The sequence below is a fragment of the Coloeus monedula genome, assembly GCF_965178545.1.
Source record: "Coloeus monedula genome assembly, chromosome: 15".
NCBI classification, from domain to species: Eukaryota; Metazoa; Chordata; class Aves; order Passeriformes; family Corvidae; genus Coloeus; species Coloeus monedula.
The window spans coordinates 16,095,859-16,118,695 of record NC_138795.1 but is presented as its reverse complement, the minus strand read 5'-3'; the positions used below and the strand labels follow the sequence as shown (position 1 = coordinate 16,118,695).

Sequence of the window (22,837 nt, the reverse complement as noted above, 5' to 3'; positions counted from 1 at the left end):
GGTGCTCTTGTTCAGGGGGGCTTTTTATCTGTCACTTCTCCCAGTGCTGATTCACTGAGTAACTAAAGATGAAAAGCCTGAGCTGTCCTAGACTGTTGTCTACTGCCTTCTGTCTAGAGAGCTCCTCTCCCCACCCACGTTCGGCTGACTGCAGAGATCTGAAGATGGGCTACGTGGTAGCTGTCATGGCATTAAGGCTTCTTCGGCACCTTTTTGTTTTGCTTTTTCACTTCTTTCAATTCCTTTCTCTGGGCTTTTATTTCCTTCTGCCAGTTTTCCCATAATTTTTGGTCTTTCCTTAATGGCATGCAGCCTGAGTCACACTGGAGTCCCAGCCTTGGCTGACCTCTTGCAGATGTGCCCCTGAGATAGTTTTAGCTCCTTTCTGCCAAAACACCCCTTTTTGGGGTGGGTGGGACAATTGCTTCATTCAGCAGCACCTTTGAGGCCCTTCAGTGTGCTCACAATGTCCAGGAAATCTCAGATCCCAGACAGACAGGAAGCACGTTGCAAGCTAAACTGGATGCCCTTGAAGACTCTGTGAATAAGTTCCTGACTCTATCAGAGGTGGTGAATAAGCTTCAAAAAGGATTGGGAAGACACCTTCTCTTTTGGACTGCTTGCTCAAGCCACAGTGCAGTCTCTGAAGGGTTTCTCCAGTCCTGCTTCCCCAGGGCTGTCTTTGTGACTCTGTGCCACCCAGTGCCTCATGGTTTGTGCTTTTTGATTTACAATGGGGCATCTTCTTCACTCCCCAGCACCAGCTTCCTCTGCTTCATTGCAGGGAAGGTCAACAGGCCCCACGTCCGATGGTCACTCCTTGGGCTGAGCTTTCCTTGGGAGCTGGCTTGGTGTGGCTGATACATCTCCTGTTCCTCTGCCCCAAGATGAATGTCCAAGAATGAGAAAAAAGACCCAATTTTTCAAAGATATTTGCCTGACCATTGAGTCCAATTTTCAGTTTCAGAAGTGACTTGGACACTGAGAAACTGAAGTGTATGACTGGAGAGCTCAGTGCAGCCTCATGCAGAGCTGTGTCCTAAAGTTCTCCATGAGCAGTTCGGGGTGCACAAATAGCCCAACACACTCCCACTTGGAAGTGTGAGCACAGGTCCCAAAAACCCAGATGCTGACCCACATTTGGTCATGGGCACTGAGGATGCCACAAGTTTTTTTGCACAGCTCAGGCCTACACAAACTGCAGTGAAATCCAGCAAGAAATCAAGTGCCAAAGCCGGGTCAGTGTATGTCCATGATGAAGTACAACTATTAAAAATGAAGGTTTTCTGCATGGAGCCTGGACCTGGACCTGGACCTGGACCTGGACCTGGACCTGGGCCTGGGCCTGGGCCTGGACCTGCCCCACCCCACCAGATGCCCAGGCTGGAAGCTGCCTGATGCTGTGCTGTGGCTGCTCCAGCCTCTTGCTGTCCTTTGCAGGAGACTGGCTGGGAGCTGAGCCACTGACATCAGACTTGACCTCTGATTCTTCTGCATTTTACTGAGGTGTCTTTCAGTCCCTTCCTATTGACCACTTGCAGGTCATTGCAGGACAGTGAGATCTCATGGGTGGCATCTGAGAGCGAGAAGGTCTGACATGTACCAGGTGCAGAGCCTGCAGCTCCACTCACGGAAAGTTGAAAAACAAATGTTAAAATGCTATAAAGATAAAGCCCTCTTAAGTTTGGAGGAAAGAGAGGTCTGTTGAGAAGGGAGGGAGTGAGTTGTGGGACAGGGAGGGGAGAGCTGGGACTTCAAGAAAACTTGGGATACTGTGCAGGACTGTCCAAGGATTATCCAGAAGAAAAGATGTGAAGTGAAGGGGGGAGACAAGTCCCTGGGGGAGAAGGGTTTGACCATGCCAGGCTGGGCTCCCATCGCTTCCCAGGCTCACCTGCAGCTGCAGAGGGTCACAATGCACAGGGAGCAGGTGCTGCTCACCCTGGGTGGTTCTGCAGCTCCTGCAGCACCCCTGCCCATGTCCCTGTGCTCCCCAAACCTGGCTCAGCTGGGGAGTGCTCTGGGGAGCTACTCATGGGCTGGCGCCAATGCCTGCTGGCCCTCAACTGCAGGGCACCTTCCCTGCCACCTGAGCATCATGTGAAGGTGTAACTGGTGCCCAGGAGCTGGCACATCCCAGCCCATCAAGTGACCCAGGCCAGGACAGCCTGAGAGACCCTCACATTTGGACAGCATGTGAGACCCCTTCAGCCCAGCTTTCTTCTCTGTCCCTTCCTCTCTGTTAACACAGAGACTCTGCACGTGCTTTCTCTCTAACCACCCCGTGAACACCCCGTGGGTACTTCTGGGGTCAGAATGGGGAGACGCTTTCCACACCCAACGCTCGCTGTCGCCTGAGCAGCTGCTCACTGCTTTGTGGTGCCTCTTGCCAAGTCTACAGAGCAGCTCCACAGAGTCTCTGAAAGTAGCATCCAGCCCATCTCAGTCTTCCTGCCAGCTGGTGCTTGTAGCAGGTGAGAAGGAAGGAGGCAGGCAGAGCAGGACAGAGCAGGAGGGGTTTGGCTGCCTGCTTGAAGACCCAGGCCTAAAAGCAGAGCTGGAACACTGATGTTGCAGGTGCCTTGTTAAAGCAAAGCAAAGAGTAAATACGCATGTAAAGCCTTTATTTTTTCCATTCATCACAATGCACTTTTTATTTCTGACCTTAGCCTCAAGAACTGTGCCAGACATGTTCTGTGATTTCTCCCCTTTTCCCCTCCAGATGTCCAAATGGATTCTTCGGACAGAGATGTTTGGAGAAACTGCCTTTGCGATTGTACATGCCAGATCCTAAGCAAAGTATGTTTGAAGACAAAAAATGCACCACACTACTTAAAACCTCCCGGGCACAGCGGTGGATGTAGAGTGGTCTAGTCAGGGCTGACTCTTGGTGTCAGCTTTGGGTAGGGCTTAGGGCTGCAGGTAAGGGTGAAGGCTGAAAGCAGACAGATAGGAGCCGTGGAAGGGATCAGAAGGGGCCTCAGTTCAGCCTGTTTGGGTGTCATTTTGCTATCTTGTTTCTCTCTTTCTGGTTTTCTCTCTTCCGGTAGGTGTCCGATCGAATTCACAGGAGACCGGTGTCAGCATTTCGCAATGGTCAGCTTCTCCAGTATGTCTCTTTCTACTTCTCTCTCTCCTTGTTGTTGTAGCTCTGTGTCATGTCCTTAAAGCAGGTTCTTCTGTTCTCCAAGAGCCCTCTTCCTGTCTTGTGCGCTCCCAGCTCTGCTTGGTCCTAAGAGGAGCTGTGATCGTGTCCAAGAGGAGAACCGGGGCTCTTGTTATCTCCCCATCTGTTAGAATGGGCTCTGCTTTCACTTCTGATCGCACTGAATGCTGCTTGCTCCTTTCAGGCAAAGTGCAAACGAGGCCCGAGGTTATGTGGTGGGTGTGCTGTGTGAGATGAGCCTGTGCTGTGTGCGGAGCTGGGCCTGCCAGCATTGCTGTCCTGAAATGGATTGTGCTGTGCAGGGCAGGATTTGGGCATTTTCCCTGTGCTGTGCAGGGCAGGAGATGGGCATCTTCCTACCACTCCTGCGAGGGGGATGTGAGTCTCCTTGAACCGACGGAGGAAATCACAGCGAGGGTGTGACTGTAATGAAATCACTTTACAGTCTGTGGCACAGAGGTCACGCTGGTGGCTGCCACTGCCTCGGGGCTTCCCAGCCTCACTGCCATGCAGGATACAGGAGAAACCTGCCAAATGGGCATCAGACTATGCCCCTCCTGGACTCCTGTTCCTGCCTCTCCTAGGGGGCTGGAGAGTCTTGCATAGGGGATTGAGTCTGGCTACAGTGACCGATCCTCTAATGCGTTCAGTGAGTGTAAATACCCAAAGCCTTTGCACTTGGTGCTTCCCAGTTTCTGGTTTCTACTTCCTACAGGTCTCACTTATAGACATAACTAGCTCATTTTGGTCAAGGTGAATAATTTTTCTGGGTCTCTATTCAGTCAGTGTCCCAGCATCAGTGGGATCCTGGTCTGGGTAAGGACTGACCTGAAAGCAGACGCAGTTACAGTGCAGGAAACGTGGGACCCTCCCTGTGACCCTTCCTGTGACTGTCCCTGAAACCCATCCTGCCTCCCCTCTGGCTGCTTGGACCACCACAAATGGTGGGTTTAAATAGAGGCTTTTTAAAAAGAGCCAAAAAAGAGGCTTTAATTAGTGGTAACCAGAGGAGAAATGCCTCTTCACGATGGCTCCTTGATTGCCAGAACTCCTCTCCCACTGCTCTGTGAGGAATCCTGCCATCCTCATCCTGAAATGGCAATTTCGGGAGTCTCATTAGCACATGCTAATAGCTGGCAAGTGCTGGAATTAGACTCCCTTGCATGGAGCATACAGACAAGATGCAAATGGGCTTTGTGGGGCCCTTGGGGCAGCTCAATGTTTTTACATTGCCTTTTGTTCCAAATTGGCTCCCGAAGTAGAAACCTCCATTGATTTATCCTCCCAGACTCCAACATCCAAGCAAGCTCTTTTTGAAATGACAACCCAAGATGTTCTATTTTGATCTTTCACCTGATGCTAAAGGGTTTCCTTCCCTCTTGGAAGCCCTGGGTGCCAGGGCCCCGGCTGCAGCCAGCAGTGGGATGCTCCCCCCATGAAGCTGATTTGTAGCACGTTTCATGAGGTGGTGTCCCACAGGCTGAAACGTTATTGCTGCCATGCTGCAAAACCAAAACAGAGGTGAAAATGAGTTTTCTGTCAGGAAAATGCCTTTTGAGAGCATTAATGGCAGGAGTAAACAGCATGGGGTTTTTTTCCCCAGCTTGCAGAATCCAGCTTTTTATGGGACTGAGGAACAATGTTAGAGGACCAATGCCAGCTTTAAAACTGACACATGTACATTTCCTTACCTCAAGTCTGCTTTAACCACAGCATAGTAAGGTAAAAACAGCTTAACAATCCAGGCTACCTGTCTGAACTTGGATAAAATTCATATAAGAAGATGATTCATACATGTTTATAGCTGTTTTCACTTTCAGGTCACAGTTGGGTAATATAGATAGCAGCAGCACTGAAGAAAAGCTTGCACTGAACTTGCTGTTTTTCTGAGTAGAAAAAGCATTTCACTCAAGTGTGGACCCTGCAAATGCTTACCTTCTACTTTGATCAATAATTAGGGCACAGTAGAAGTTGCTGATGTTCTATAATTCACTCAGTGCTTCATCCCATATGGGTTCTGACAGGTCAAAAGCTGAAACAGATTAAATGAGGTTCAGGCATTTCCACTGGAAATAAAATAGCTCTGTCCTGATTCATGTTTTGAGAACACTGCCAGCATTTGACAGATACTTAAATAAGGACACCTATATTGGTGTTGTTTTAAATGTATTTGGGGTATTTCAGGTTTTCAGGCCTAGATTGGATCCTCCTGATTCTTTAATATGAATATTAAGTATTACAATGACTTTTAGTAGGTATATCCCGGGGCTGAGCCAGAGTCTCTGCAGAGTGAGCTAAATTGAAGATGCTGTTCTGAAAAGATATGGCAGATACTTTGCTGAATTTGGGCCACAGATGGAGATGGTGCAGCATCCCAGCATCGTGCCAGATGTTGTGTGCTCTCTTTTTGGGAGCAGCTTCCTACCTCTCTGGTTTAAACCCTTATTCAGGTTTTGCTCAGGTAAAAGTCCCCATGTTCTCCAGGAGTTCAGGCTGTCTTTGTCTCTTTGACAGGTAGCTCTGGAGTTCTGTTTTTCTCTGATTGCCCAAAACACCTGCTAGACCACTACAGTCATTAAGATGAAAATTAGATGTATTTAGTTAGGTTTTCTCACATGTGATGTTTCTTTATGTTGCTGTTCCAACCATATGAGGAGGTGCCTACTGCCAGCCCTCCTGGATATATACACCACTGCTTGAAAATGAAGAGAAAATGTTAAAGATGGAGGTTTTTTTCCATGTCATGCTCACACTGTTGCTATTTTCTAACAGATGGGTGCAGAGGAACTCACTAGGAATTGTATTAGTGGGGTAGCTCAGAGAACCCCCAGTCTGTCTTGACTCCATCCACACATAAGGCTGATGGATCAAGGTTAGGAGATCATATTGTTTAGGCTTTAGCTGTGAGAAGAAACCCTTATAGAGGGACATTAAAGCAACATTTAAATCAGTAGAAATCTAAACTGCAGAGAATTAATAATGGCAGTGAGCAGAGGGGACAGTGATTGTTTGCAATCACTGTGTGAAACAGAGGAATGCCCTGGCAGAGGAGAACAGAGAGAGTTATTTCCATGGGTGATGAGTCATTAAATCCTCTTACTAAAATGTTTTTCACATCAAAGTCTTCATGACTCCATGTCTCCATAGACAAACTCGTGGCAGTAGCTGTCAGGTGGCTCCTGTGGCACAGGTACCTGCAGAGCCACAGACCACAGGAGTCTCTGTCCCTGCCTTAGTGAGAACAGAACGCATCAAACTCTTGTTCCACAGCCAGAATGAATCCCTGTCAATAGGATCCACGGACCATTTGGCCTCTGCAGCCAGATTTTCCTCTCTGCTGGCACACCTGGGTGAAGAGTGCAGCAATATCCAAAAGAGGCAGGAAGTCTGAGAGCTTCTGCTGGGTGCTGGAGGCTCACCCAGTGTAGATCTGCCTCCTGGGCCCAGCTCCACAGGCACAGCTATGGCTTGTAGCTCTTCTCAGAAGACAGAACCATGTCCAAAATCATCTTTCCTTCTAAGAAACTCTTTGTTCAAAGCTGGGCTGGCACCTGTATTTCATAGCTGCCTGTTCTACATCAGATCAAGATCTACCTCTGTCTCGTCTCTTCTCTCTTCTGAATCAACTTTGCAGGTCTTTGTAAAATCCTTCTGGAGGTTTACTCATAACTTGCCAGGCTTTGGGCTGGCTGGTTGTAAAGGTTTTGTAAAACACATTGGCAGCTGTTTCAGTCCTGGTGCCGCTGAGATCCTGAGAGTTAAACGTGGTCAGCAGGAACATTTACATGTTTCCTAAGTCTGCACATTTGGATTCTTTCCACTTGTGATTTATGGAACAATTTAGAAATTTGGGATAAAGTTTTATATTTATGCTTCCCTCTTGCCTGTGGAAACGGAAACTTCATCTTAACTTTGCTGTTTATTCATCTCCACAAATAATCATCACCAATCTGGAGGACAAATGTCATACCATTCATCTCGGTTAGTGAAATATCTTCATTTTCTACTTTGTGATCCAATTAAAGTTGCAGTCCGTGGCCTGGCTGTAAACACCCCGGAAGAGAGCTGACATTCATATGCAATGTCATCTAGCATATTCTCCATTTTTACACCGGATTTAATTCTTGGTTTCTTTACAAATGGAATTTTAATTCATACTTGGAGCCTTCCTACTGGTCTGCTTGGAAACAGAGAGCAGGATTTTCAGGTATCCATTGGGAGAGCAGCTTTGTCTTCAGCCTGTTCCCACAGCACACACGAACTGGCTCTGGTGCTGCTGGCTAAGCCATTGTGGAACAGTGTAGGTTTATTGGGCCAGAGGCTTCTTGTTTCTCTGGAGGATGGTCCCTTTCCCCCAGCACTCACCAGGCTGTGGCCAGGGGTGTGTTGGTCACCACCCTGAGAGGTAGAAGTGACCCTTCTGAGGGGCGGCCTCTGGAACCTGGCTCCTCACACTGAGCTCAAGTGTCCTCGTGAGCAGAGGGATAAATGTACCGCTTCAGGCTCTTCTGGGAAGAGTCTAGATCTGAATTTTAGCTTCTCTGTTCACCTCACTTATTCAGCAGTGGTTTCCTTCCTGCTGTGACTGCAATATAAAAATGATAAGTGAAAGATTACTTCTTTATTTTACTTAACTCTCTGCTTCCTCCTCCACCTCTCACTCATCTGACCCCCAAACCAGTATTTAGCAGCATTTTAAATTCCACAGACATTCTGCAGCTTCCCTTCAGTGACCCAGTAACTGCTGACCACTGAATTACAGGGGGATGGCTACGCCTTGGTGTGGCTGGGTAATTACAGGGTGGTGGTGGTTTAGCAGGGCAGGGTTATTCCTCTCCCCTGGACACAGCACAGGTTACCCTTGGGATCTCCTAAAGCTAATGGCATGCTCATCCACAGCCCATTTGGAATACTCTGTTGTTATGTGTTTGGACTCTTGATGCTGACAAAATCAGTTTTATTGATGCAGTACTGGAGAAGGTAAATGGCCGTGGAGGTTGTGGAACACTTACAGACTTTCTGTTCCTGGAGATCCCACGTGCCACCCAGCTCCCAACACACACAGTGTCCTCTGTCCCCATCGTGACCCCTGTCTTGCACTGCTCCCCGTATGCCCTGGGAAAAACCTGAATCAGAGCCCTGCAAGTGCTGCTCTTGTCAGTACAATTGATTAGCAACAAAATTATCATCAGTTTATTATCTTGCTAGTCCTCAGATGTCAATTCTCCACTTTGTTTCTTGCCTTGGAGCATGCTCTGTGTCCCAGAGAGCTTATTTTGAGGGAATAATGTGCAGTAACTAAGCATCTTATCGACGTTCTTGGGCAATCTGAAGTCCAAGTGAGCACAGGCACAGTTTTCACAGCTGTTTTCTAAGGCTTTTATCCTTTTTAACCATCCTATAAATCTACAGTTCAGTGAGAGTCATCTTGCTTGAGGTGTTACTCCTACGGGAATACTTTACATTAAATGTTTTTGTCTGTTCATCTTTTAAAATAACTCCAATACATCACAGTCAGAAAGTCACTGCAGATGAAGCAAATGCAGGACTTTGTCTTTTGTCGGATGCTGAGAAACAGCATTTTCAGAAAGGTTCAAGAGGCACATTTGGAATGAGATTTTCCAAAGAAACTTGTGTCCCCAGTTCAGCTATCCTGGGGAGTCTCCCAGCAGTTCAGGGTGCTCAGCTGTAGCCTCTTGCCCTGACCAGGGAGGATGTGTGGAGAGCAGACAGAAGGATGATGATGAAGGTTATGAGAAAAATGCTGTGCCAGTTTGCTCAGCCTACAGCTGCCATCTCAGGGCTGTCTCACTCTAGTTTATTTGCGTGGTAGCCTCTGGATAAATTGCTTCCAATGGAGCTTGTCCTGTGCGAGCTGGAGAGCTCTGCTGCACTCTGCAGCACTGCATCTCTCAGTTTGTCTCTGCTGGTGGGATTGATCCACTTCAGCCATCACAAAGCTTCCCTCTGCCACGAGCCTGGGGTGCAAAACACCTCCTCATTGCAGCCACCTCCATCAGCCTGGCATGAATCCCTGCCTGGAGGAGCCAGAGGACCTGCCTAGACCTCCTGCCTCCCAGCAGGCAAGCGTGCCAGGCTGGTGGTCTGACTGGGAAGGTGAGTGGGACACAGGTGGAGTGAACTGTCCCAGGACACTGGATGTGCCCACCAGGAAAGGCTGAGGGAGTTGGGATTGTTTAGCCTAAAGAGAAGCTTTGGGCTGACCTAATTGCAACCTGAAGGGAGATGACAAGAAAGATGGAGAGATTTAGAAGGGCCTGGAGGGACAGAACAAGGGGGAAGGGCTTCAAACTGTCAGAGAGCAGGTTTAGATTGGATATTAGCAAGGAATTCTTCCCTGTGACAGCAATGAGACACTGGCACAGGTTTCCCAGCCAGCTGGCTGTATCTGCTCCCTGAGGCTGGGGAGCCAAAAGAAGCAGCAGTTCTGACATGAGAGGGGAAGGCTCAAGCTCCCCAGGTCCTGCCCACCCCCTCTGTTCACACAGGCGTTTCTGAGTTTGCAAAAAAGTGAAAATGTGAGCAAAACCATGAAAATGTTTTGAATTGCAGCCATTTCTGGCTGCAGCTGTTGCAGCAAATCCTGGAACAGGGAGAAATGTGTGCATGCAGATGGACCAACAGCTGAGATTTATAGATGAAGTCTGAGGTATCTCTACATGCATTTGTCAGTGTCAGGGGAAACAGGTGTGTGCAATGGTAGGAAGACTTAGGAGTAGGTCAGGGCTGGATGTGATAACCAAGTGGTTTAGGATGGATATATTCTGTCCAGTTCTCTGCTGCCCACCACATTATGTCCATGTCACTGCCACACGTACAAAATGACTGTGAAATGCACTGTAGAGTTTGCTGTTCCTTTTACACAAATGTGAGATGTGAAGCAGAGAGCAGCCAGGTTTTGTGGCCTTTAAATTATACAAGGTCTTAAAGAACCCCAACTCCTCCCCTCCCCAACACCCCCCAAATATCAGCATTGTTTTGAAGAGAAGAACCTGCTTTAGAACACGTGTTTACATGTTCCATAACGATTAGTGCTAGTCCCCCCCCCCCACCTAAATTTTGAACAGCACTGCAAAAGAAAGCCAATATTTCTGTGCAGCAAAAAGCAGTTCCTATGGACAATAGAGTAAATAAATCTGGACATCTCCAAGCTGCAAAAAATCTTGTGTGTTTGGTGATTGGGAGCAGCAGAGCTCACTTTTGTGTATGGTGGTAAGTATGGAGAACTTTCATGTTTGTGTAAGAAAAGCTGTCTTTAGGTGAGGTCTGTACCAGGAGAATTACTAAAAATTCGGGATACCTGTTTTGCACTGTTGATTCATTGGATAAACTCCTGTGCTCAGCACTGTCTCTGCAAGATGAACTGATGTGCTGAGTGTGAATCTGAAAGCACGTGCTGCACTTTGGGCTCTCTGCAGCACACTAAAACAATGCAGAACCACGGCAGAAGTGCAGTTGGGAAGGCCACAGGCTTGAGGGAAGCTTTCAGTGCCATCTGCACTTTTAGATGCACTGCCTTGCCCGGGCACCTCATCCCTCGCAGCATCCGTGGTTCACGGCAGCTCCAGGCTGCCCGGGGCAGGGCTGGCAGGGCCAGGGGATGGAGGGGCTGAGCTGCCAGGGCTGCTGTGCCCCTGGGCCTGGTGTGAGGGTGTGGGCAGCAGGACGGTGCTGGTGAGCCCCAGGCCCCAGCAGGAGCCCTCACACCCCTGTGCCCAGCGCTCCTCCCAGGAGCACAGCCCCCGGGCACACCGGGGCGTGGGAGACTGGCCAGGGCAGATTTGCCCTGTGGAAAGGGAATGAATGGTTTCTACCAGGCTCATGCAGTCTCTATGTGTTTTGACCTGTCAGAAGTTGTTTCAGAACAAGTGTACCTTTCCTAGTTTGTTTTGGTTTTTTTTCCTGCCTAAACAGTGAATTCCATATCAGGTACTAACAAACATGGCTCATCTCAAAAGAATTCATAATTAACTGAAAGAATTCATAATTAACTTCCACTGCAATTTGTTTGGGTCTTTCTTTGCATAACATGTGAGTTGTGGTGGGGGTTTGAAATGCTCTGAAGCGTACAGTGTCTCTGTGTGACTGCTGCTGAGCCTACCAAAAGCTAACCTGCTGTAACTGCACAGTGTGTGTGTTTGTATTTTAGAGTTCTCTGACAGACCTGTTTTTCTTTTTCTCTTTCTCTTCCTTGTCTTCTTTCTGCATTGGCAGAGCATCTTGGATTTGAATTAAAGGGTATGGAACAACCATTCATTTATTAATCAGAAGCCATTAAGAGCTTCCCACATTATATTTATGGCTTTAATGGGATGATTAAAAAATCAGCTATTCTGTTCTCTTCCCTGGCACCAAGATAGATGTTTGGATTGAAAAAAACCACCAAAACATCAACCAAAACCAAAGCAAAGCAAATCACAAATTCTAAATGCAAACCTATAAAAATGCACGTGTATTTTTAGCAGCACTTTTTTCTTTGTTCCAAGCAGCGGCGTGGTGTGCGTGGCATGACTGGGATGTTACGATTGCCATACGTCTCCATTCAACATGCTTTTGTGTATTTAACTGAAAAGCTGGAGTCTGTGTCCATCCAAAAGGTTGCCTTGGGGAACGGGCAGGCATTCCAGGAATGGGAAGACAAGTTCTAGAACTATCAGGGCTTTTCTAGGAACTGCCATCCCGGACACACTAACCTCCACCGGATCCTGCAAAGAGTCAAGATGGGCTTTGCCGTTCCTCCTCCCGAAATCTAGCAGCTCATTTTGGTCCTTGAGCAGGATGAAATTGTTCCAAGAAAGATGGCATGAGACAAGTTAGTCTAGAAAATTATCCCAAGGAAGTCAGTAGCTGCCCATGGGAGTGGAGGGTGTAATGCTGAGCACCCCGGTGGCAAGCTTGGGAAAACAGTGCAGTAAGTCAAATGCTTTTAAAAATATCCCTTTTGGGCATTTACCTGCTCCTGCCCAGTTGCTCATAACCATATTATTTTCCTTCCATTCTCCTCAGTCTGGTCTTAGATATAGATCAAGTTATCCTTTGAATAAGTAGTGGGGAAATCAAATCCTTGAGGCAAGGTTTCCCTGGAGTGTACAAACCAAGAGCAGGGAGGGCTGCTCAGGTGGGAGCAGAGAGATTGGGCAACCTGGGATGGTGGAAGGTGCCCCTGCCCATGGCAGGGGGGTTGGAACAAGATGAGCTTTGAGGTGCCTTCCAACCCAAACCATTCTAGGATTCTGTGATGATTCCAGGATTGATCGCTTAAAAGCACTGACCTGGCAGCGTCAGCTAGAGCAGATCTTCACATGAGGATACTTCAATTCCCTTTGCTAGAGGTATGGAGACACCAGTATTTCAGCTGAGGATCCTAACTTGCCTTCTGAGGTCCCTGAGATGGAGGGACATTCCCTAAGTGAAGCTGGAGAAATCTATCTCCTCTAGGTTTTGCATGCCTGATCCCCCAGGACTGGAGTGCAACCCCCAGCAGTCCTTCCCCGATGCAGAAAATGTGTGAATTTTGTAGTCAGGGCGCTTCAGAGAAAGCGGTGCTGCTAATGCTAATACACTCAAACGAACTTTAAAACGGAGGATTTTTGACATCCCTTTTTTGTTGACCTCTTGTCCTTCTCCTCATCCATTCTCAATGTCACCACAGAACCGCACACATCCTGTTCCCAGTCTGCAGCCGTCTCTCCTCTGTCATTCGTCTGTCACTGTCATGCCTTGCTGGGACACCGTGGCTGGACTGTGACTGTTGGCATTGTGTGGCACCCCATGGTTTGTTCATAGCTGTAAAGTGCTGTAAAGTGCCAATGCTGCTGCTGCTGCTGAAGACGTGGTGTTTGTAGAGCATAGAGACACAAACGGACGAGCCCTGCTCTGGGATCTCACCTGCCCAAATATAAAGTTGCAGCGTGCACTCTCTTCTTTCCTTTCTGTTGTTGTTGAGATGGTTTTGTGCAGCATGAAGATACTGTTATTGAGCATCAACTTTAATGAGATGGTGGGAGCCAAGCTAAATTACTATCAGCAGATCATTCAATTTTTAGTTTGCAGCAGTGATGCACAGCCTCACACTTCACTGCTTCACGTAGCAGAGCTGTCAGCTCGAGACAGAGAGGCCAAATCTGCATTGCTGACCAACTGAAACATTCCCCGTGCAATTCAGGTGAAGGTTCAGGACAGTCAGACACGCCAGAGTCAGGCTCTCATACCGACATGATCACCAGAACAAAGGCTGGGATTTGAGCCTTGGCCAAAGAATTTTGTCCTGTTATAGGTAAAAAAAAAAAACAAAAAACCAACCCAAACAACCAACAAAAACAACAAAAAACCCAAACCAAAATAACCCCCCATAGTTTTAATGTCTTTGCTCTTTCTTCCTCCTCCACGATTCAAAGGGAATGATTTATACTTAGGGAAAAAAGTCTTTGTAGCAAAAAACACTGCTGGTGAAGAATCTTTGGAAAAATTGGCTTGATGGATGAGTCCATGCTGAAAAGTGACCTCCCTCCCAGCCTTTTTGGGTTTTTTTGTTTAAGTAGTTTTTGCCCAGTGCCATCCATAACCAGGATGTGATCCCAGCTGGTTTTCCTAATTTATGTAAAATCTCTAAAACTCCTGTCTGAAGGAGAGAGCTGTACAACTGTAATCCGGGTCCCAAAGATGTGCAAGAGTGAGAAAACGTGTCTGCCATGGTTGTGATGCCTGGAATAGGGCACCCATACAAAAGAAACATGTCATTGAAGGAGAAGTTTCACCCCAGAGTGTGTTCTTCCCCCATTCCAGCTCCACCTGGTGCCTTGTAGGGAAAAAAAAAGACCCACAAGAATGCTTTGTTTATTGTATTTTGCATCTTCATGCCAGGGTTGTCTTACTTCCCAGCCCTTGTTCATCAAACCTTTCTCCATTCCCATTTTGAGAGTTAGAAAGAGGTAGCACATTTTTCCTAGCACCGTTTTTTCTCCAAAAATGCTTTTTCCAACCTAGAAAGGCAAGCTGAAATTGTTCTAAATATGCAGTTGTCTGGAATGTTTCCTTGCTTCCCGCTCACTTTTTTTCCCTGAAGTCCAGTCCCAGGGGTTTCTGGGACCAGACCTGTTTCTCTTCTGGTTTTGTATTTGAGTGTTTGGTAGCACAGGGGTATCACGTGGTCTGTTCAAGGCATTTTGAGTGGTGTGGTAAAGCACACTGAGCACATTCAACCATGGCATGACCTTTACTGCCTAATCTAGATGAAAAAAAAAATTCAATGAATATTAAAGAAGGCACAAACCCCAATAACTTTAACACTAACACATAGTGTGGGGGCATGAGGACATCGTTCATAGCTGCTGAACTGAAACACTCATGGCAGCTCGGCACTGAATCCTTCTCTCAGTCATCCAGCTGGAGAATCAAATTGCCTCTGCTGCTCTCAGTGGAGCTTGCTGGATGTCACATCTGCTCTGCTGTAGCCATGGAGGAAGAGGTGTCCTTGCCATGGTGTTGCTGCCTAGGTGCAGTACAGTTACACTCCAAGCGAGATCCAAGCATTTCCTGGGAGCTCTGGTTGATGGGAATCAATCACCTCACTTCCAGCACGGTCTGGGTTTTGATGCAAGTGACTGGCTCTTCTGGTTTGAAAGGTAGCCCGTGACACATGCTGGTATTTGAGAGAGGCAGCAGCAAGCTGCTTACGTTTTGTGTGTGCCTCTGATTTACCTGGTGCAATGGAATCAATCACCTCCTAGGCTTTCATTAAAAATCCATAACTGGTTCCTACAGTTTGATTACTGCACTCCCTTTTTTTCTTTGCCTGACACGCTATCACTTTTCCATCCTCATGCTGCTTTTTGACTGTTCCAGGATGTCCCTTTCAGCACCTACATGCTTTGGGGCCTGTTGCTTGGTGGTCCTCCCACACTACCCAGCTCCAGGGCATGCAGCTGCTGCAAGGCACAGGCATCCTGAGCCGGGCAGAGCAGAGCCTGTGATAAGGGATCACAGGGCGTGTGTGCTCGTGGTGAGTGGGGCATGCTCCAGGGCTTCTGTGCTAGGTGACCAAGGCACCGGAAAGGGGTGGATCTGCTGGAAGGGAGAGGAGATTTTTGGGGCTTTTTGAGATTAGTCACTGTGGGAAAAGAAGGGAAGGTGAGAAGTGTGAGTGCAGAAGGGGTGAGCTACCGAGTGAGAGAGGGCAAAGGCACAGGGAGATACAAAGAGTCTTTTGAGGGGTGAGTAAGGTTGGGCCAGCTGGGCTCAGGCCTGGGGCAGCCATTAGATGGGCAGTGGATTGGTAGGAGGTCTGCCCAAGCCCTGTCCTCTGTCTCACCCCACGCAGTGCTGGTTCCTGTGCAGCCAGACGCAGCCCTGGTGCTGGAGCCCATCGGTAACCGGTTCCTTTCTCTCCATTTGCAGAAGCAGAAGAGCTCTACCAGAAGAGGGTTTTAACCATCACGGGAATCTGTGTTGCCTTGCTTGTGGTGGGCATCGTCTGTGTGGTAGCTTACTGTAAAACCAAGTGAGTATGGGGGGCTGGCAGGCAACAACTGGCCAGAGGTTAGTGAATGGCAGTGTTCATGTTCCACACTTTCATGCTTTTCACCCAAATGCAATTTTCAGGAGATGATGTGCTGTGGTACCCCCAGGAAGGTCTCATGCAGGAGGCTGGTGAAGCTGTCTACCAGGCTGTGTCTCAATAGGATGTTTTCCTGGCACCATTTGCTTATCCCCTGGAACAGCATCAGTTGGCCCAGCCAGGTGATGCTGTGTTACAGGGAAAAGCTGGCCCCCAAGCCAGCAGCTCAGCTTCTGCCAGCAGAAGCACACTGGGCTGTTGTGCAGGAGCTGTGGGCTCAGCTGTGTACATTGCAGGGACTTTTGGAGCAATTCTAATGCAACAGGAGACTTGGGAACCTCTTTTATGATCAGCCTTCCCTGCCTGGACAGCAGTTTTCGCTCTACTCTGCCTGCACCTCAGTTCAGGGTGCCCCTGGGACTCTGTGGATCTCGTGGAGCAGTGTCCCACCATGGGCATGGGTAGGCTTTGGCACTTTGTCCTTAATGCAGGACAGGTCAAGTGCTTTGTCACGAAGGCCAAGTCAGGACTCCCCCTTTTCCTTCTCTCCACTCTTCTCCTCCGCTGCCAGCTGGCTCTGCTGCATTGTACTGGGCCTTGTCTTGAAAAGGGGACCCTGGACCCAGCTTCCCAAATTGTCCATGATAAGAGAAGTTCACCTTTTGTTCAGAAAGGCAGTAGGAGGTGTTAAGTGTTGCATGCTTTGTTTCTTATTGTTTGCAACTTCCCGCAAACACCACTGGAACATTCACATATCCAAGATTTGCCTTTTCTTTCATCTCTGGGGGCAGAGAGCCCCATGAGAGAAGTGTTCCTAATAGATTTTTTCTGTTCTAAAGGAAACAAAGAAAACAAATGCATAACCACTTGCGGCAGAACATGTGTCCTGCTCATCAAAACCGGAGCCTTGCGAATGGGCCAAGCCATCCACGTTTGGATCCTGAGGAAATCCAAATGGCTGATGTAAGACCCTTTGTCTCCATCTCCCTACATGCTGCTGAGGGGCTCTTTTCCACCAGGGATTTGACGTGGATGTGTATCCTTACACACCTGCGTGCGTATGTGTGAGGAGAAAAACGCAAACAAACTTGGGCAAAAAGATAAGATAGACATGCATAGAAACATTTCCAAAACCAACCTCTGAAGGGAAATGTGATTTTGCTTTGATGTACAGGATGAGATTCGGACATTTGGGATAGGCTTGTTTTGATTAACCAAGTGTGACCCTGATTTCCACTAGGAGAGATGTTCCCAGTGTTTCCTGTTTATTATGTTATCCTGTCAAGTCCCACTTTGCGGGATGACAGATGGGATCAGCGCGGCAGTGACCAGAGACACCGTGGTGAAGCACATCGTGGTGATGTGGTCAGCTGTCCATCAGTCCACCTGCCCACGCCAAGGGTTCTGTCCTGGGCAAGGTGGCGAGTCCTGGTGGGATGCCACTGTCACACCAATGAGAACAATTTAAGTCTCTTTAGGACAGGATCCAGAGGGCAGTTTGGCCACTCTTGTGACTTCAGTCGCATGAGATTCCCATCAAACCCCGTGAACTCAACAGGGCCATCAGTGGGCCTAAGTGCCTTGCTGAACCAGGGCCTTGAAAGGGGTCAGAAAAAGGGACGGGGGAGGCAGAGCCAAACAAGAAGTACTGTTAGAAATGAGTCCAATGAATCACCTGCAGGCTCTGTTGGGTCACCCTTTGGATGTTAAAATTCAGCTAGGTTGGATCCCAGCCATGAAGGATGGGGGAAAGGGAGTTCTAAGAACCACAGCCCTCTGGTCCCATAGTACTGACTCTCCCAGAGAGCTTAGTGTCCCTGTGAAAAGCAGGACTGGCTGTTAGATGAAGGAGTATCTCAGGTAAATATTTGGATCACATCTGGTGTTTCTGTAGGACTCACCTGTGACAGATTTCACGTTGTTCTCTTTTTGCTGGTACTCGGTCAGGTGCCTGCTGTGGGCAGAGATGTGTCTCTGCTCAGTAGCTACACGTGGTACCACTGTCCTCTGGGGAACCCCCTGGCTCTCCAGACCCTTCTGCAGTCCCTGGACCACAGCCCTCTTCCAGTGTTCAAAGTGAAGGGACACAGAAGAGCCTCCACTCTCCTTGTCCCCTCCCGTAGGGTGCAGACCTTCTGGGTTCACTCAGTCCTCACCTGATTTCATCAGAAATAATCAGGCCACTTAATTTTTCTTCAGCAGCAGGTGGCTTCACAGACGGGTGGCTGATCTGTGTGGTTCTTCGTATTTTGCAGTATATTTCTAAGAATGTTTCTGCCACTGAGCATGTGATCCGAAGGGAAACAGAGACAACCTTTTCGGGAAGTCACTCCTGCTCCCCATCTCACCACTGCTCCACAGCCACTCCAACGTCCAGCCAGAGGTGATGTATACCATTTTCTCTGGATCTTTCTCCTGCTATTTGCCATAGGATGGTGTGAGATTCTAAGGTTTTCCTTTCACTTCCCTTTCTGTTTTCACTTGGTGTTTGGCTCTGTAGTGGCATACAGGCCATGTCCACCCTGCAGGACTTTTCAGGCACAGCTGGTTAGTGAGAGGTATGGAAAAGTGTGTTCCTTGACCTGCAGGGAGGTGCCAGCAGGATCCTGCAGCACTGACAGAGCTGGAAAACAGGAGGAAATGAACCTGTGCTTCCATGCTTTGCACAGACCCAAACGGGAGGATGCATGTAGGAAAGGTTTTGCAGGTTTGTGTTTGCAGCCACACTGGACATCTGAAATACTTCATTAAGTACACACAGGTTATCTGTTTCATATTTAAAACGTATTTGCCTTGTGGGAGACAAAGTACACAAAACACCACAAAATGTTTTGATCGGTTCCTCAGGGCAGGGTCTGACTTGGAAGTCACAGGTTTCAACCAGGAAGAAAATGCTCCTGTGCAATTTATCAGCCTCAGGTGGTGGCACCTCTTTCACTGGAAGTCATTCTGAAGCTTTTGGGAAAAGTGAGTCTAGAAGGAAAGTACCCATCATGCTTGTGACACAGGATGAGACATATTTTTTGTTTACATTTCAAAATAACCATTGGGGAAAGAACAGCACAGCTTGGAACCTGGATCTTCTCAAGGTTTTTGAGAACATTTAAATTGCAGATGGATTTCCCTATTTTTATCATGTCCAGAAGAGTCCTTCAAATGGCCTAAAGAAAGTCCTGTGTTGTTTTGAGTTTGGATGTTCCAGTTCCTCCTCTTCGACAGCTCTTGTGCTTCTTCCAGTGACTGGTTTTCCTTGGAAATCACTTGCCTTTGATACAAGTGGCTCACATCCTTCATTAGCCTGATGGGGTTGTCTCCATTCATGTAGGAATGCAGGAATTCTTCCAGCTAAAGCTCATAGATGGCTCCAGGCAGGTTTCCTTAGGGTCCAGGCATTCCTCAGGGTTGAGCAAGTACTCTCAGTTACAATGGGCAAGATCAACTTCAGATGTTGAACTTGGGTTTTCAGGTGAATTCCTCCCCAGATTCCTCTGGCTATACCCACAGCAAGTAGAGAGGGAGCCAGGGATGACTTGATGCGCTGGGAATGACTCCTTTTCCCAGGGAAATCCCACTCCTTGTGAGCTAGATGATACGTTTTCCAGGTTTTTGTGCATTCATACTCTTCAGCCCAGCCCTGGCTAGGTGTGTGCGAGCTTAAGCCAGGTGCACAGAGGCTCCTGTGCCTGCAGAGCTGCACCTTGCTGGCCTTCCATACTCACTTCAAAGGCCTGGGCCATCCCTGGGCACCTTCTGAAGATGCAAAGGTGTGTCTGGAGGGCAGCATTAGCTCATGACAGCTGTAGGGAGGAACCTACCTTGTGTAGCTTCTGGTCCTGGCTACCTGCCACCTCATTTTCCTGAGTCAAGTGCAGCAAGCAGGTGCTTCTTGAAGTCACGCCAGAGGCAAACTACTGGCATAATCAGGCTCCATTTTAGTCCATCAGCGCCTCTAATGAGGACGCTGTTTGAAGTTATAAATGAGCATGTGCCTGGAGCCATCAGTAATTAACAAGTTCTTGGGAAGTCTTAATGAGGGCTGCTCTCCTCTGTAAACCCCCACCCAAAAGTCCTCCACCCACACAGCTCCATCTGGGGCAGTTTGGGCGTTCAGAGGGGTTGCTCTAATGGATCATGTATTTCTGATGGTGGGGGTCAGCGTGGTGGCCGTGGCAGCAGTGGGACCCCAGCGTGCAGGTGGCCCCGCGTGGCCCCGGTGAGCCCCTGTGGGATGTCCTCCTTGCACCAAGACTGGGGCAGGTGGGGCTCCAACTGCTCGGCACATCATAGTCTTTGTCTAGCACCTTGAAAGTGTTTTGCTGCCAGAATCTTTGGTAGACTTTGCTCTGCTAATTTTGAGTGGCTTCTCCTGGCTCCTCTCTGGTAGCGATTCCAAAGGGGCTGTCACTTGGCAGTGCAGGTGGCACATTTGAAGGAACTTGGCTGACTTGCCTTGGCATAGCCAATGTGTTGTTCCACACCCAGAACACTTTGCAAGAATTGCCAAGCAGAATTGCCCTGGCCTCCCTCCAGAGGCTGTCCCATCCTGCTCCCAGCCTTTTATGCGGTGGTGGGATAAATACCTGCTATTGCATTGGTTTACTTTCTTTGTCCTCTAATGGCATCTCCCAGAAGGAGCAAAGAAAGGCAAATCAAAGGTAGGGTTGGGAATCTGGGCATCCCTGGCCAGATGTATCCTAATGAGAGAGAGAGAGAGAGAGGAGGGGGACCCCAGTGCAGAGGTGCAGAGCTGGGTGTGAGCAGTGCCTGTGTGCAGGTCTTTGGAGAAGAGCTGGGTGGGGATTCCTTGCTCACTGTCCATACGGGCTTTGCTCCACAGACACGAAAGCCACACCTGGAGCTTGGAGCGAACAGAGAGTCTGACTTCAGATTCCCAGTCTGGGATAGTGCTGTCCTCAGTGGGAACCAGTAAATGCAACAGCCCTGCGTGCGTGGAGGCACGGGCTCGCCGCGGGGCCACCTTCTGCATCGAGGACCAGCGGAGGCCCACGACGCAGTACCGCGACTCGGTGGATTCCCTGCGGGACTCACCCCACAGCGAGAGGTCAGACCCCACTGCTTGGTGCCACCACAGCACAGCAGAGGCAAGCCATGCCTCTGTGCCAAACCCAAAAACGTTTGCCTTTGCCAGCCTTAGAGCAGCAGTGCCATGGTAGAATTGGGGAAACTTCAGCTCTGGTCCTACCAGAGGAAGCCACTACGCCAGGAGGCCTCTCTGGTCGGGGCAGCAGCCAGCTCTGCACCCTGCTGGCAATGTAGGTTTGGAGCACAGGGATCACAGGAGTGGAATATGCCTGGCTGCAGTCAGCAACTGAGAGAACACCCTGGGCAGCTTGGTGGGCTGGCAGCTCCAGCAGGGTCTGGCCCTCAGGTACCTGGGGAAAAGGTGTCTGTCCTCAGCACAGTCCTGGATGGCCAGGTGAGAGGGTGCTGCATGTGGGCACAGCCCTGGGACAGGACTCGGTATGACCCAGCTTTCCAAGGAACACAGCTGCAGAGCTGAGACACCAGCAGAGGCAGTAACAGTTGTCCTCTCCCCAGTCTGGTTCCTCATGGAGCAGAAGCACATCTCCACCCTTGCTCCAGCCCTTTGCAGGTAGCCATGAGTGACTCTTGGTGGCCACATGGTTGCTTTTGGGCAGTTACCCTTCAAGGCAGTGGAACTTGTCCATGGGGCAGAGGAGAAAGGCAGCATCTCCTGCTCTCATTCCTGTTGCTGGTCCATTCAGGCAGGCTGACCCAGCTCCTATGGAGATCTCATACATCACAAAACACAAGGGTAAAATGGCCCGGGATGAGTGAGGGAGCCTGGGCAGGTGGAACTGGGCAGAGACACCATTGGGAATGTCAAGAGGAAATAAGATCTGCTCCTTAGAAAGAGGTGATGCTGAAGGAAGGGCCCTTTGGAGAGGGGCTAGACCAGACCAGTGAGTGACCACACTGATGTTTTCACTGGAGTAGATGAAAGTGGTAGGTGGCTTCTTGAGACACAAGATTTTTGCTAAGTCAGAGAAAGCAATGCCCAGGGTTTCCCCATCTGCGGCCTGAGCAGGGGGAGGGAATTCCAGGGACCTTCCTCAGAGACATGCCTGGCAGCTCCAGAGGGAACAGAAAGCAGCTGTCAGGCAGATGAGAGGCAGTGATGCCGTGACTCAGCCCGCTGGGAGATGCTGCGGGGTTTGCAGCGATGCAGAGTGGGAATTGTGCACCAAGTCCCTCGGGAGAAGCAGCCTGGGGATGTTCAGCACATGCTGCCCAAGTGCCCATTGAAGCCAGCAGCTCACCCTCCCTCGGCACAGCAGTGCGAGGTCCCTCCACGAGCAGGTTCACTGGAGGCCTCGTGGGTCCCTGGGCCAGGTGCTCAGCCCGGCGCGGGCTCAGCTGGTGTTTTTTGGGGTTGTTCGGTGTCTGAACAGAGGCGTTGCTTTTCCAGGTACGTGTCGGCCCTGACCACACCAGCACGCCTGTCGCCTGTTGACTTCCACTACTCGATGACCACGCAGGTGCCCACCTTCGAGATCACCTCCCCGAACTCGGCGCACGCCGTGTCCCTGCCGCCGGCGGCCCCCATCAGCTTCCGCGTGGAGGAGCAGCAGCCCCTCCTGCGGCGGTACCAGCTCCCCTTCCAGGACACGCAGAGGTACGACAGCTACTACCAAAGGAAGACCTACCTAAACGACAGCATGGGGAGCCTGCCCTCCAGCCCCTTCCGCATCACAGAGGACGACGAGTACGAGACGACGCAGGAGTATGTCACAGCGCTAGAGCAGCCAAAGAAAACAGCCAGCAGCAACAAGCGGTGGAAAAAATCCAAACTGAACGGGCACATCCCTCACAGAGCCAGAGCCGTCCGGGACTCCTTCTCCTTGAGCAGCGCCTCTTACAGCGAGTCTGACGAGGAGCTGGTGGCCGAGAGCACGCCGTTCCTAAGCACTCAGAACAATGAGGCGGCGCACACGGAGTCGCCGCCGCTGCACCGGCCGGGCGACAGCCGGACTCACTACTCGTGCCGCGGGCACAGCGCGCACGGCGACGGCGGCCGCGGCAGCCTCAAAGCGGACCCCGACCCTCTCTAG

The 22,837-nt window shown here is 49.5% G+C and overlaps 1 protein-coding gene across 1 annotated transcript in view; it reads left to right on the top strand.

The window, feature by feature from the left end:
- The window catches only part of NRG2 (neuregulin 2), a gene marked incomplete at both ends in the record, with an annotated part of 154,229 nt that extends 131,392 nt beyond the window's left edge, over nt 1-22,837 (top strand). Inside the window, 7 exons of the mRNA XM_082291141.1 lie at nt 3,051-3,109; nt 11,402-11,425; nt 15,584-15,686; nt 16,583-16,706; nt 17,999-18,126; nt 20,581-20,805; nt 22,195-22,837. Coding sequence (XP_082147267.1) covers nt 3,051-3,109; nt 11,402-11,425; nt 15,584-15,686; nt 16,583-16,706; nt 17,999-18,126; nt 20,581-20,805; nt 22,195-22,837 — 1,306 coding nt within the window. The remainder of the gene's footprint in view (nt 1-3,050; nt 3,110-11,401; nt 11,426-15,583; nt 15,687-16,582; nt 16,707-17,998; nt 18,127-20,580; nt 20,806-22,194) is intronic.